This window comes from Ammospiza caudacuta, chromosome 21 (assembly GCF_027887145.1).
Source record: "Ammospiza caudacuta isolate bAmmCau1 chromosome 21, bAmmCau1.pri, whole genome shotgun sequence".
NCBI classification, from domain to species: Eukaryota; Metazoa; Chordata; class Aves; order Passeriformes; family Passerellidae; genus Ammospiza; species Ammospiza caudacuta.
In genome coordinates, this window is record NC_080613.1 from 1,782,057 (window position 1) to 1,795,460 (window position 13,404).

Sequence of the window (13,404 nt, forward strand, 5' to 3'; positions counted from 1 at the left end):
GATGATGAAGGTGCAGCCCCTAAGTAATATAATGACTTTTATTCAGCTCTGAAATAGCCATTGACAGAAGAAAGAATTGAAACACTTTGGAAATGAAATGTAATTTAATCTATGGCTGTTACAAAAACAATCAATTCCTTGTGCCCTCCAAATGGAATGCTTTGGTTTATTACCTAGCACGCCCTTGCTGTTTCATTGCTAGTTTATCTTTTCTTGGGTGCTTTCTCTGTACATGCCACTGCAGTGCTTTTTTTCCATTTGAAACCAGCCTTGAAATTTATTTGTGATGTTCTGATTTTTTTTTCCCCTTCTTTTTAAAAGATGTCAGGTACAATTCTCTTCTCTGGGTCCTGTGGCTCTAGAAAATGTCAAATATGATTAACTAATTTCCTGAGTAGGAAGAACCCCAATGTGGTTGCTCTCACATTTTTGCAAGATCAGCATGCAAACATTGGCTAATGTCACTCTGTTCTGTGAGCACCCTGTAAATATTAATGTCTGTCAGACTGACTTTTTTATTGTATTCTTTTGGTGTTAGGAAGAAATTCAGTCAAAACAAGATTTTGTAGAAATGGCTACACAAAAGATCTTCCTCTTTTCTTGCTCAAAACAGGGTGGTTAATTTTTTCCACTGTGTTGATTACACAACTTTAGCTCTTGAAATGATTCCTTTCCATGATAGAGGAAAAAGTGAATAGTTTCTAGGAGGAGAATGGGATCTGTGTTTAATGAAAACATGAATTAATTTCTGGTCATTCTTTTGGATGTTCCAAAGATGTTTTCCAAATCCTAATGCTATTTTTAATTTCTTGTTGTTTAGGAGCAATTTTGTACTTTCTTAAGGAAAGTCAGGAAGTCACCTGTTCAGATGTATTCCATTCATTTTCCAGATATTTTTCTTCAGTTTCATAACCTCCCCTGATGTTAGAGTCATGTTTAATGGAAAAATGAAAATACACTGCAGAGATGTCTCGAGAGTGTGATTAGCCCAGATAGTGTTGGTGATAAAGTCATTCTTGCCATTTATTACTGTGTTTATCTCACCATCCGCATTGTAGGGTTGTGACTGGGTGACAGGGGTGGCTGCAGAGGGTCAGAAGCTCAGAGCACAGACATGTGGAGAGGCTGGGTGGGGGCTGCTGCTGCTGCAGCTCTCACTGATCAGGAAATAATGGCTGTTCTTCAGGCTGCCTGTACTGCATCTTCCTCTCTGCTGCTGTGAGCAGCTGTATTCTGCTCCTCAGGGATTCATTACTCAGGGCTGTCAGTGCCTTCTGCATTATATGGAGTGAGTTTAGTGCCTATCAAAATAAGCATGTAATAAACCCAGCTATGGAAATATCACTGTTTGCCTTCCATTTGCTAATTGACTTTATGGGCTGACTGCCAGAGCTTTGGGTTGATTCCTGCATCCTGCAAGTCTGCTCAGGTTTGCAGCTATTCAGATGCCTCTCAAGCACCACCTCTTCACTCCAGCCTTCTTTCTGCCTGAGACTGTATAAACTCATATGTGTGGCTTTCTTGAGATTGATCTTCCTCCTCTGGTTCATTTTGGAGGCTGACACAATTCTTTTCTCCATCAGTCAAGATGACCCAGCGTTCATACTGAGGCTCATTCTGCCAAAGCCCTTTGGAAGCACATTGAATTAGCCCCTTTCTCTTTCCTACAGGGCTTTCTGGTTCAGTCCTTCATCAGGCAATCTGCCAGCTCCACTATCAATTCGTGTCTGTTACATTAGCCCAGGCAGCTTTTGATGACTTAGACATGTGAGAGAGACTTTTAAATGTGATGTTTGTCAATGTTCCTTCAGTTCAGATTACTGAAATGTTAACTTGGTTTTTCTGTAGTTGAGAGTATTTATTTCTACTGCTATTTCTCATCCTGCTCAAGGAACTTGCCTCAATGACTCTCTTCAGTTTTGTGATCAGATGTTGTGGTATCTTGATCCTTGCTCTCTGTTCTTGCTTTTCCAATTATTTATCTGCTACATCCTTAAGAGCATTTAACCTTTCTCCTATTGATTAGGACAGGCCCTATTGGAAATTCTATGAACTACAGTGTGAGATGTCCCTCCATAAAGGGAAGAATCTGCTAGTGCTTGACTGACAGAACAGTTCTGCATTGGTTTTAGGAGCCACTTATGTTGTACTACATCAACAAAAAATACACAGTGCAGAACATTGGCAAATAATTTGAATGTGCTGTGGCAGAAGTCCCAGCACAGAAAAGATAATTAAATGTGATGATAGATCTTTTAATTTCTAAGTGGCTATAATCTGAAATATAATCTGAAATGTTTTAATTGACTAAAAATGGGTAATAATGGGTAATAATATTTCTTTTAAAATAGCTAAAACCACCTCCCTTGCATAGATACAGATTAATTTGTGATTATTCCTATTTTAGCCTTCACCACTGCAAAAAGTGCTGTTATTCCCAGTCCAGTGTTGCAAGCAGGGCTGTGTCTGCTCACACACTGTATTCCAAGCACTCACATCTTGACTGGACAGGCTGTACTTTAACTTGCACCTAAAGAGTGAATTCAGTCTCACCCTGAATCTCTTGCAATGACCCCGTATTGAGGGACAGCTGGAAGTGCTTCCAGTGTACTCAGCAAGTGAGAGGATGACAGGCCCAGCTCATTTGGAAATTTTAATGGACAAGAACTGATATGGGCTGCAGGACTTGAAAAGGTTTCATTTTCAGCACTGTGGAATTAATTGGCCCAAGCCTGTGGTGTGCTTTAGCAGTAATTGGTGTGTGCAGTGCCCCTGGCTCTGGGGTGAGCCCAGCTCTGGGGCTGAGCTATCAAATTGGGACTGGAGACTACTTTGGCCAATTAGACTTGAATCACAGTGTTTTGAGATGCAGCTAATCTAATTAGTTTTTTATTGACATCTCCTTTCTTTTTTCTCTCTTGAGAACAGAAGAGGAAGGAATGGAGATAAGCTAAGGAATGTGACCTGTGTTTCCATAAAACCTGAACTTCCCCAACATTTGAATGTATCAAAACATGCTCTAGCAATTACCTCTCTTAGATATTCACACCATATTACATTTTGACTTGATCATTAAGAAGGTTTGCTTTTTTTTTTTCCTTTTTCCTCTCTTATATAAAAAGAAAGCCTTTGTGATAAAGTACAGAGAAAAGGAAAATTATGTCACTTTCCTCAAGTTTTTGTAGTGCAGCCACAGGATTGCTTTAATATCCGAGGTTTGCCCAAAAAGAAAGGAGATCAGAGTAAAGGAGTGGCTGCTTCATCTCCCTCCACATGGCATCAAAATGAACATGGAGGCAGCAGGTCTAAATACATCTTTGGGTTCAGTAATCTAATTACAGGTTGTCAGTGAGTCTTGGTGGTAGGGGAGCCTGGTTTGAGGCAGGTTGAGATGCACTTGGTGTCCCTCAGCACTGTCCCAGCAGCTCTGGCTGGGACTCAGCTCTTGGAGCTCCTCTGCTGCCTGCTCCTGCTTTGGCTGAATTCTAACAAATGAAGCTGCTTTGGGTTGCTTTGCTTTGTTTTTTAAACCATGAATTCAGCAGGACTTCAGAGCATCCCTGGGCGCTGTGTTACATGCAGATGTTTGCTGTATCCAGGCATTGCTGAGGGGCAGCTTCAGCTGGAACCAGTGAAAATTCAGGTTAAATATGGTCAGAGATGTGCTCCAGTTACATTGGGGAGGATATAAAACAAAAGCAATTCTGACTTTATTCATCAACTACTGAAGTGTTCACTGCAGTGTTTGGTGGAGTCAGCCTTCTGCTGGAAGGGACCTTAGAGATCATCTTGTTCCACTCCCTATAATTTCCTCTTTAGTTTTCAATACTAAAGAGGAAATTATAGGGAGTGGAACAAGAAAGCTGTTGTAGTTTGAAGTTAAAACCACTTTTTTTCCCCCTCTCTTAAAGCTAAAGGCAACATCTGTGTGTGCCTTCCCTGTCCAAGGGGATTCACTGAATTTTTGTGTTCACAAAGGGAAGGGCATTAATAGGTAGGTTTGAGTGCCAAGTGATTTTTCCTGACACTTCAATATGTTAATAATTTGAGCTGAGTTTCTGCTATCAGCAAAATCATTCACCTCTAGGTAGCCTGTAGCTTGCTAACATAATCTAGATTTTGGGTGGTATCTTACTGCAGGAGCAGTGATTCAGCTGCACTCTTGACTGTAGAGTTTTTTCCTGGCTTTTGTATATGCACAATTTCCATTACTAATCTTCAGTTAAATGCTTCTTGAATGAAATTTAATTTTCAGAATATTAGCTTAAATGCCTTGTCTAAAATGAAAGAAATATGTGTATTTAATTTGACATTTTTTCCCTTTTACCTTCTGGAGTGTTTGTGCTGCACAGAAACAACTTTGCCTTTAAATCAATTTTCCCAGTTGCTCTGTAATGTAAACTCCAATAACTTCTAATTTTCTGTAATCTCTCTTATACTGAATTGCTTCCCACCAGATAGTTTTCATGGCATAAGTGTACAGGTATATACCACAAACAGAAATTGTAGTTACACAGTGTGTATTTATGTCTGCATGTACAGCAGGGCTATGTGTGTATGGTATAAAAATGTCTCATTTCTTACCTGTCTCCTGGATATCTTTACAAGCTCTGTGTTATGTGTAACTAAAACTGCAACCAGCTGTGAGAGTTTTGTATAAAATATCTGGGGGAGCCTTGAATGCTTTGTGCTGGTCTCCAGGTCCTCATGTGACTCCTGAGTCGTGGCATGTACTCTGTGTTCTCTCAGCAATGGCACAAGCCATGAACAAATTGATTTCAAAAATCAGATTTCATGCAGCCTGGAAGATGTTAGAACCAATTGATCAGGCAAGGGCAGGCTGAGGTGCATCACCTCACCAGGAAGAGACAAATCCCTCCTTGGAATGGGGAGAGGGAGTCCTGGGCCCCAGCACAGACTCAGAGAGGTAACAGTGAATGGAATAAATGGATGTGCACACACAGATTATAGCCCTGAACACCACTGCAAAGTCCTTACATGCAGGTGCCTTGTAAGAATTAGAATTTAAAATAACATGGATATAAATGACAGCTGAAATACCTGTCTTTTTTCCTTTGAAAGTACTGGGATTTCTTGGGAAAAAGTTGAAAATGTTATCTTTTTCTGGCAAGGTGTTTACATTTCAAGACATTTTTCCCTGTTATAATTATGTGATAAATGCAAGCATTTATTTTTGCTAACATTTGGTTTTAAATAGACATGGAAAGAGAAGTGAAGGAAAAATGGAGACTATTTCACAGGTTTTTTTTGCAGGAGGTTTATTATTCTCATTAGCTTCAGGCCATAAGAAAGTTCCGTGTCTCAGGCACTGCACATGATGAGTGAATACTGGATCATAAACATATTTGAGAACTGTTTGCTTATTGCCCTGTTCATACTCAAATAATGGTGAGGGAGTGCAAAGCAGGTTTTTAAGGGACAGCAATATTAAGTGCTTGGATTTTGGTTTGACTTAAGCAGAGGCATTGAGCAGAAAAATAACATTTTCCCTCTTACAGATATCCTTCAGGTGTCAGTTCTGCAGCATCCTGGTTTTATTACATCAATCACAAGCAGCTTAAGGCTTCCAAAAACATAGTCACAGACAGATGTTGAGCCTGTCTGGGGATTAGAAATATCCTCTTCCATTAAGTATAAATTAACTTAATCACCAGGTATGAAAGATAAGCAGCATAAACATCATTCCCTGAAGCTTTCATTAAAATTAAAATTCTATTTAAAACTAGGCTTGTAGTTTCTATGACTTGATCCCCCTTCAAAGAGATTATATCTGCTGTAAATTTTATAGTGACAGAGTGACAGAAATTAATGTATTGGGGGCAGTGATGTTCTCTATAATTTAGCTTCTGCTGCAAGTCATCTTTCAGCAAGAGAGATGATTGGCTTATTTTTAAGTAATAATTGGTCTCTAGTCTCTGAAACACTGAGAAAGCAATAAAACTGCCTAGCACCCAGTGGCCACAAAATGAAAGCATGAAGTCACATGGCTTAATAGCAATGTAATCATCAGGAGTGTTATTTTGTGTATGAGAATTCACCTGCTTTAATAGGAGGATTAAGGCTGATAAAATGCAATTGCAGTGCTGCTTTCTGCTCCCTTGGCTGGCAGGGTAAAGCTCCTTTTCTGTCCCAGCATAAGCACAACTGCTTTCTAAGAATAATTTCCACATGGGAAGAAATATCCTGGGGTTTGTTTTTTTTTTTTTTTTTCTGTTCTAATATAAGACACTTGGTGGTCTAATTTCAGTGTACTCCCAGGCTTTACAGCTGCTTTGCCTTTGCTCTATCCTGCATTATTATTTCTCAGGCACACTTTTCTAAAGAAACAAAAGAAACTCTGGAGAAATAATGAGGCACATAAGTACCTTGAAAGCAAATAGTGAACACAAATAAATCTACTAGGAATAATAACAGCTACCTCCACAGAAAATAAAGTATTGGGGACTATATTTAATGATCTTTGTTCTGTAATAATTTTTGCTGCAGTGGAACAAAGTCTTTGGGTGCAGGATTTGCATTGCTTATCCATTATTTCATTACAGTAATGCCATATTTTCTGCTGCACTCATAGCTGACAGGTAATAACATAAGCATTCACTGCTTGTGTTACATTAAGAATAATAAATCTGTAGTGAATACAGAATGATACCACCATTATTCTTAAGAGGAGAAAGTTGGAAGTAAAGAATCTCAATTAATAATTAGGAAATAGCTGGGTTTTTTCAGCACCTGAGACTGCTCAGATGCATTTCTCCTTTAATTATTTAAACTATGAATTAGGGAGGGCTATAGAGATCAAACCACAGCTCTAGACTTCTCTGCATATGAAATGGAAATGTCAGTAATGTTCTCATCCCTGGCTTTGTGTCCCTGGTGTGGAGCAGAGCAGGATCCCTGCCAAGTTTCTACATCTTGGAAACACTCATTAACACTGTGTGAAGGCAGCAAACTTTCCAGTCTTCTGTTTTCTGCCAAAAGCTATTTAATCTTTAATGAGAAGTGTTTATTTTTATAATAAATCCATCAGTCTGAAGAGGCAGTGAACCATCCTTCTCAGAAAGGGGGCTGATGGCTGTGGCAGACAAACAGCACTCGAGGGACAGAGCAGAGAGCCCAGAGCTGCTGGGATGGCTGCTGGCAGGCTGCAGGGGCTTGGCCTTCTCTTTTCCAACAGTCCCATCCATTATTTTGGGTTCCTTACTCCAATGGAAAAGCTGTGGAGTACATTTTACCCGTGGATTCACCTAAAATGTGTTTGCCAGCTCTCCAAAACCAGCAGTGTGCTCGGTGCCCTTCACCCTTCTGCAGGGACACCTCTGTCAGGCCTGGGAGCTGCAGGTGAGCTTCAAAATCTGAGGTGATTTACCCAATTTATTTCTGTAAATGAGAAATTGTTTTTTTTTTTCTCTCAGAGAGAGATGGAAATTCTGCTTTCAGCATTTTCTGCTTCCCAGAGACAGGACAGCTTCTGTGTTTTCAAAATGTATTTGGTATGATCAGAAGTTCGTTGTCTGCCAACACTGTGGTGATTATCAGCCCTCATGTTTGATTGATTCTGCTCTTTGAAATATGGACTCTTTACTGGGGCTGCTCTGCCTGCCTCAAAGCATTCTCCAAAGTGTTGAATAAACTCTATGTAAGAGCCATAATTATTTCACCATAATGTCAAAAATCTCTTACTCTGTGGGTTTAACATTCTTTTAATACTTCTATCTTTGTGCAACTATATTATTATTATTATTTTGAACGGTGAAAATTCTTGTGCTATAGATGTTTTTTCACTTTGCCAGAGGGTGAAGAGGGGATGAATATTCATTTTCTACAAATGGCAGTCAGAGTGGCCAGAACAAAACAAAAGCTGATTACTCACACAACATGCAGGCAAACCATGAAACTGCTTGCTATGACATCCTGGGAGTGCTGGAAGTCTCTGTTAATAAAATAATGGGATTAGTTCATAAAAGCAAATTCATGAATGGTTGATAATGCAGAGACAGTGCTCTGGCTTGGCCTTAGTTTCCTAAATGATTTATTTCTGTGAATGAGCACACAAATAGATTTCCTTCCTACATGCTCCAGGTACACTTACCTGTTCTTTGGGAGGTCCATATTCTGTGGTGATAAATGGGTGGATAGATACATTTGTCATGCAAAATATCCTCTGCTTTTAACTATGTTAACATAGTCCTTGCTTGGAGAATAGAAGCTCAACTGAGGGAATAATTATAGCTTCAGAATCCAGAACATAGTATTTTCTTTTATTAGGTAAGCAGTTGTAAGCTGATACTGAAATTGCTTAATTTATACTTCTAGCAATGCCCTAAATGTAAAATACATCAAGTAAGCATTCTTAGAAATATTAATATTGTCATTCTTACCTCATTTTACTCTGAATTTTGACAGCTAAATTTTATATACAAGTGTATAAAATGCTGCAAATTTTGAAGCCTTTAATTAGTAGTTGCAAATTTGTTTGTCCCTTAGCAACTTGTATTTGCATAAAGATTAAGGCTGGTCAGAAAGACAGGAATAAAACATAGATGGAGGAAACATTAATAAATTAGTAATCATGTATAAAAGATAAGTAGTCTTAGATATCATTTCCATAAGCTTTATTAAAATTTAATTTTTTTTAAAGCTGCACTACAGTTGATCTTTTCTAAAGAGTGATCTTTCATAAGCTGCAGAATTAGAGAAACGAATGTATTGAGGTCAGACATTAGTATGTAAATGAAGCTTTGCTTTTTTCTGTGTGGCAACAGAAGCATTACCTTATATTTGACCTTTCATTCATTTGCCTGACTCAGCTGTGTCAGTCAAAACAATTAATTCTAACGAGCAGCTTTAGAGAATGGGGCTCAGCTCTGTTCTCCTCCCCTGGCCTGTTGGAAATCCCACGGCAGAGGAGCAAATGGAGGGAAGCTGGGCAGGGTTCTATGGAGATGGGGACTCCCTGGTCCCTTCCCCAGAGCCCCAGTGCAGCCCTCAGTGAGTCCTTGAGGCTGGCACAGGCTGAGGTGTCCCCGTGGCAGGATGGGCTGAGCTCTGAGGTCCCTCCAGGGTTGAGGTGCCCCCATGGCAGGGGCAGGGTGGGCTGAGCTCTGAGGTGTCTCTGTGGCAGGATGGGCTGAGGTCAGCTGCCTCCCAGGCTGAGGTGTCCCTGTAGCAGGATGGGCTGAGCTCTGAGGTGTCCCTGTAGCAGGATGGGCTCTGAGCTCCCTCCCAGGCTGAGGTGTCCCTGTAGCAGGATGGGCTGAGCTCTGAGGTGTCCCTGTAGCAGGATGGGCTGAGCTCTGAGGTGTCCCTGTAGCAGGATGGGCTCTGAGCTCCCTCCCAGGCTGAGGTGTCCCCATGGCAGAGGCAGGATGGGCTCTGAGCTCCCTCCCACGCTGACCCCTGTGTGTTCTCTGCTGTAGGTGCCAGAGCCCGGAGCAGGCCCCGGGAGCCAGCGAGGAGCCGCCGGACGCCGCCCCCAGCCCCGAGGCCGCGCTGCCCTCGCTGTGCCTCAAGCAGGTGTTCCCCAAGTACGCCAGGCACTTCAGCTACCTGCGCCTCGTGGACAGGGTGGCCGCGCTGTTCATCCGCTTCCTCGGCGTCAAAGGGACCACCAAGCTGGGCCCGACGGGGTTCCGCACCTTCATAAGGTCAGTGGGGAAGGTGGCCCTGGCAGTGGCACCCTCAGCTTGCAGGTTTTGTGATGCCTTCCAACGTGGAGCCAGTGCCTGCTCTGTTCTCAAATCCATTTCATCAATCCGAGCTCCTGGAATAGCTGACCTATGAGTGTGTGTCTGGGAGGAAGTTGGGTCTTTATTTGACAGCAGATCAGCGATACTTTGGCAGATACAATTTGCCATCTTCATCAGCATGTCACGTTCCCAGTAAATGGTGGAAATATCATTGTGAGGAAGTGACAACTGAAATTGGGTCACTTGATGTGATTCTGTCGGCTGTGGGGGCACTGCTGGCCGCCCCAGGCTGCAGGAAGGATTCCCAAATGCCAGTTCCTGATGCACCGTGCAGGGAGGATTTGCATTGTGAAATTGCACCTTGCAATGTCAAGGAACTCAATTTATTTTTTCACATACTTTTTATTTAGGAGGGTTTTTTCATTGTTTTTTATGGCTATATCTGTTCTAGTCATGGTACAAATACCTCATTTTCTGTCTTTCATTGACTATGACAAAAGAAATGAGCAGCAGCAGCAGATGTACTCTTAAAGCACAGATCCTGTTTCTATGCAGATGCATTTAGCATTCAGGAATGAATATAAAACAACTTGGTTTATACAAATGATGATATATAGAAAATGTCTGAAGGCATCTGCTCTATCCACAGACCAGTACAGGATTGCATCCAGTTCTGTATTTTTTGTAGTTTTATCCAACCTTATTTTGGCACTTTTCAGAGGAACACAGAATAAATGCCAACATTTTCTTTCAAGAATATTCAGATAAATTGCCATAGCTCAATGAAACAGCATTTTCAGTTTCTTAATGCATGTTAAATTAAACTTTTTAATACTGGCAGATATTTTTGTTTATTTTCTCCCAGAGCATCTATGCCAGCTATAAGGCCCTTTTTTGAAGAGCTGTCATTGCTGTTCATTTCAGAAGGGAGGTCAGGTTTCTGTGTGTTGTATCACTTTTCAAGAAAAAAATGGTACATGAGTGGGATTTCGTGTGTGGGCAGGTGCTTGCAAAGACTGTCCACCCAAATTCTGGCTCATCAAAATCTGTTTTCCTTTTATGTTTTATTCATTCTATAAAAGTAGCTAAAAGGGAAATGCTGGCTGTTTCTAGTCCTTGCTTGGATGCTGCCTGAGAGGTTTTGGGCTATCTAGGAAGGCCTTACTCTATTTTAAGGGAGCTCTGTTGAGGTTTCTAAAGAGTGAGATTTGCTTCAATTGGCCGAGTTTGGGGTGGGTTTTTAAAATTTTTATTTTGTTTCTTTTCTGGCAAGAAATTTTGGCCAGCTCTTTGGCACAGGCAGTGGTGGCTGCCAGACATCTGGAAATGCTGGAAATGGGGCTGTTCCAGGGCTGATCAACACCACACTGCACACTTGGACACACAAAGTGCCAGCTCTGCACCCAGAGCTGCACCCAGGGCTGCTCTCCACACAGGTTCCACTCCATGAAGGGAAAATCCTGTCGGTGTTCAGGCATGGTGGAGCAAGGCTGTGCCTGAAAGCTTCCTCCAGCCCTTTCCAAACAGGATCAGGCAAACAAATAAAAGGGTATTTCTCTGTGCAAACCCTGCCTCGTGCAGATAGTCTGTGCAGATTTGTGGTACCAATTAATTCCATCTCTTACAACCTCTGAGTACTGGCAATACCCTGGGAGAAAGCTCTGTGTAACAGTCAGGTCATATTTTTAATTGAAATATTCTGGGTTTGGGCCTGTTCCATTCAGATAGGAGCATTTAATGAATGCTGGTTTGTTTGCTCTCTGCTGTGTGTGTTTTATTAGACTGAGCACGTTACAGTGGCTCTGTACACATGACATGGGTAAACTTTCCTCCTGCAAGTTGCCCTTGCAGAATTTTTCCTAACTTGGGAGTTTGGATGTAATGAAAATCTCATCTTTATTTGTTTCTTTTTAACAGAAACTGCAAACTGAGTAACAGCAATTTTTCAATGGCAGCTGTAGATATCCTGTATATTGATATCACAAGGAGGTGGAACAGCATGGGCATTGACCACAAGGAATCAGGTAGCCCAGGTTTGTATTCAAAAACTATGAAATCTGACTTTTGGGGTTATTTTTTTCAATTTTAGTTGCTCAGGTACACCTCAAACATTGATAGAAATGGGAAGAAGCCATGTACACCTGAGGCATGCACATATACAACCAATTCTCCTGGTTAGTGCTGTGGCAGTTACCCTTCAGGGCAGTATTACTTTAGGAACATGAGGGTCACCTCAATTTCACAGCTATATAAAATCTGAGCATTTGTATTGAGCATTTCAGGGTGGATATAAATCACTTGCGTGGTTGGCTGGTAGAATTTCACCAGGAAAAATAACAGATTTGCAACTGAATTTTCAGGCTTTCAAAAACGAAGAGATTTGTGTATGGTGTCAATGAACCAGATGCTTTTTAGGTGTTCAAACTGTCCACCTGTTTCTGTTGGCTTCATGTTCAGCCCACTCCTAGCTGTAACCAAGACAAGCATGATTCTGTTGTTCTAGAACAGCTTCTAACTTTTTCCATAATATGCTTCACATGAGTGTCACTTCTGGGGAGAAAGTGTGTGTGTTACCAGAGGTGCTTTCCCTGCCTGCAGCTCACCGTGACTGATAAAATAATTTACTGAGCTGGCAGCTGCTGCTTTCAGATAACTCAACAATTCCTTTGCAAGCTGTTCTACAGCCAAGATCGTAAACGACCCCAGCTGCAGCCTTGGTTGAGAGAAATTATACTTCAGAATGTAATTGTCATATTTTGAAAAGGTGCCTTTCCTACAGCATCAATAAGCCAACACAGTTAAAACCCCAAACCTTTCAATATCTCGTCCTAAAATAATCTTCTTTAAGTGTGTGTTCAAACTGGGAGAGCTTGTGGCATTCTGCACAACCAATTGGGGTCTGGCTTCTTAATTAAGAGTTTGAGTAGGTATTACATCAAGGTTTTAAATACAATAATTAGTGTTAATACTTGGCTCCTCTTCCCCTTGGCTCTGGTAATGTGCTATTAGTGAGATGTGATCGAACAGCAGCTGAAGAGTCTCCCCTGCAGCACAGGGCTTCTGCAGGAGACTTTTGTGTGGGAAGGGGTAGAGCAGTTCTATTATAGCAGAGACATTTTTTGGCACTGCACTCTTCAGCTGTTTGTTTTTCATTCAGCTGAAACAACTATTGTGGAGTTGCTGGGTATGAGTGAAAAAATGGCCTCTTCACCTTCAAAAGGGTTTGTACCTGGTACAGGCTGTGTAGGAGGGAAGTAGTGCTTCAAACAAAATCATATCTTGCTAAGGTGATACTTGGTAATGGGGTTGCCTTCCTAGTGCTACAGACTGAAATAACACCCTGGTGTGACCTTTTGGGTCAGATCTGTCTCTAAAAGACTCCATTCAGTTGCCGACAAAAACTTGTTTTTCTCTCCAGCTGGATTGTTTTCCTTGATGCTCAGTATGTTACTGTGTGTCTCATTTGGTTTCAACTTAACTTTGGCAGCAGAAATCAAGGCTAATACTACATCAGTTTAATGGTGTGATATCCTAAAATGGTTCTTGCTGTACCACTTTGCCTCTGGATTGCAGGCTGAGGTCTGCAAAGCCAGAATCTGCCTCAGCGATAGGGAATGTCGCCCATCTGTAACCCAGCCTGGGGCTTAGCCTGCCCTGAAACACCCAGTGAGTGTGACACAAATAAAACCTTGGCTTT

General features: G+C 41.4%; 1 protein-coding gene across 1 annotated transcript in view; it reads left to right on the plus strand.

The window, feature by feature from the left end:
- The window catches only part of TTLL11 (tubulin tyrosine ligase like 11), a 33,986-nt gene that overhangs the window by 17,298 nt on the left and 3,284 nt on the right, over positions 1-13,404 (plus strand). Inside the window, exons 7-8 of the mRNA XM_058818296.1 lie at positions 9,438-9,665; positions 11,625-11,740. Of these exons, the coding sequence (XP_058674279.1) occupies positions 9,438-9,665; positions 11,625-11,740 (344 nt within the window). The remainder of the gene's footprint in view (positions 1-9,437; positions 9,666-11,624; positions 11,741-13,404) is intronic.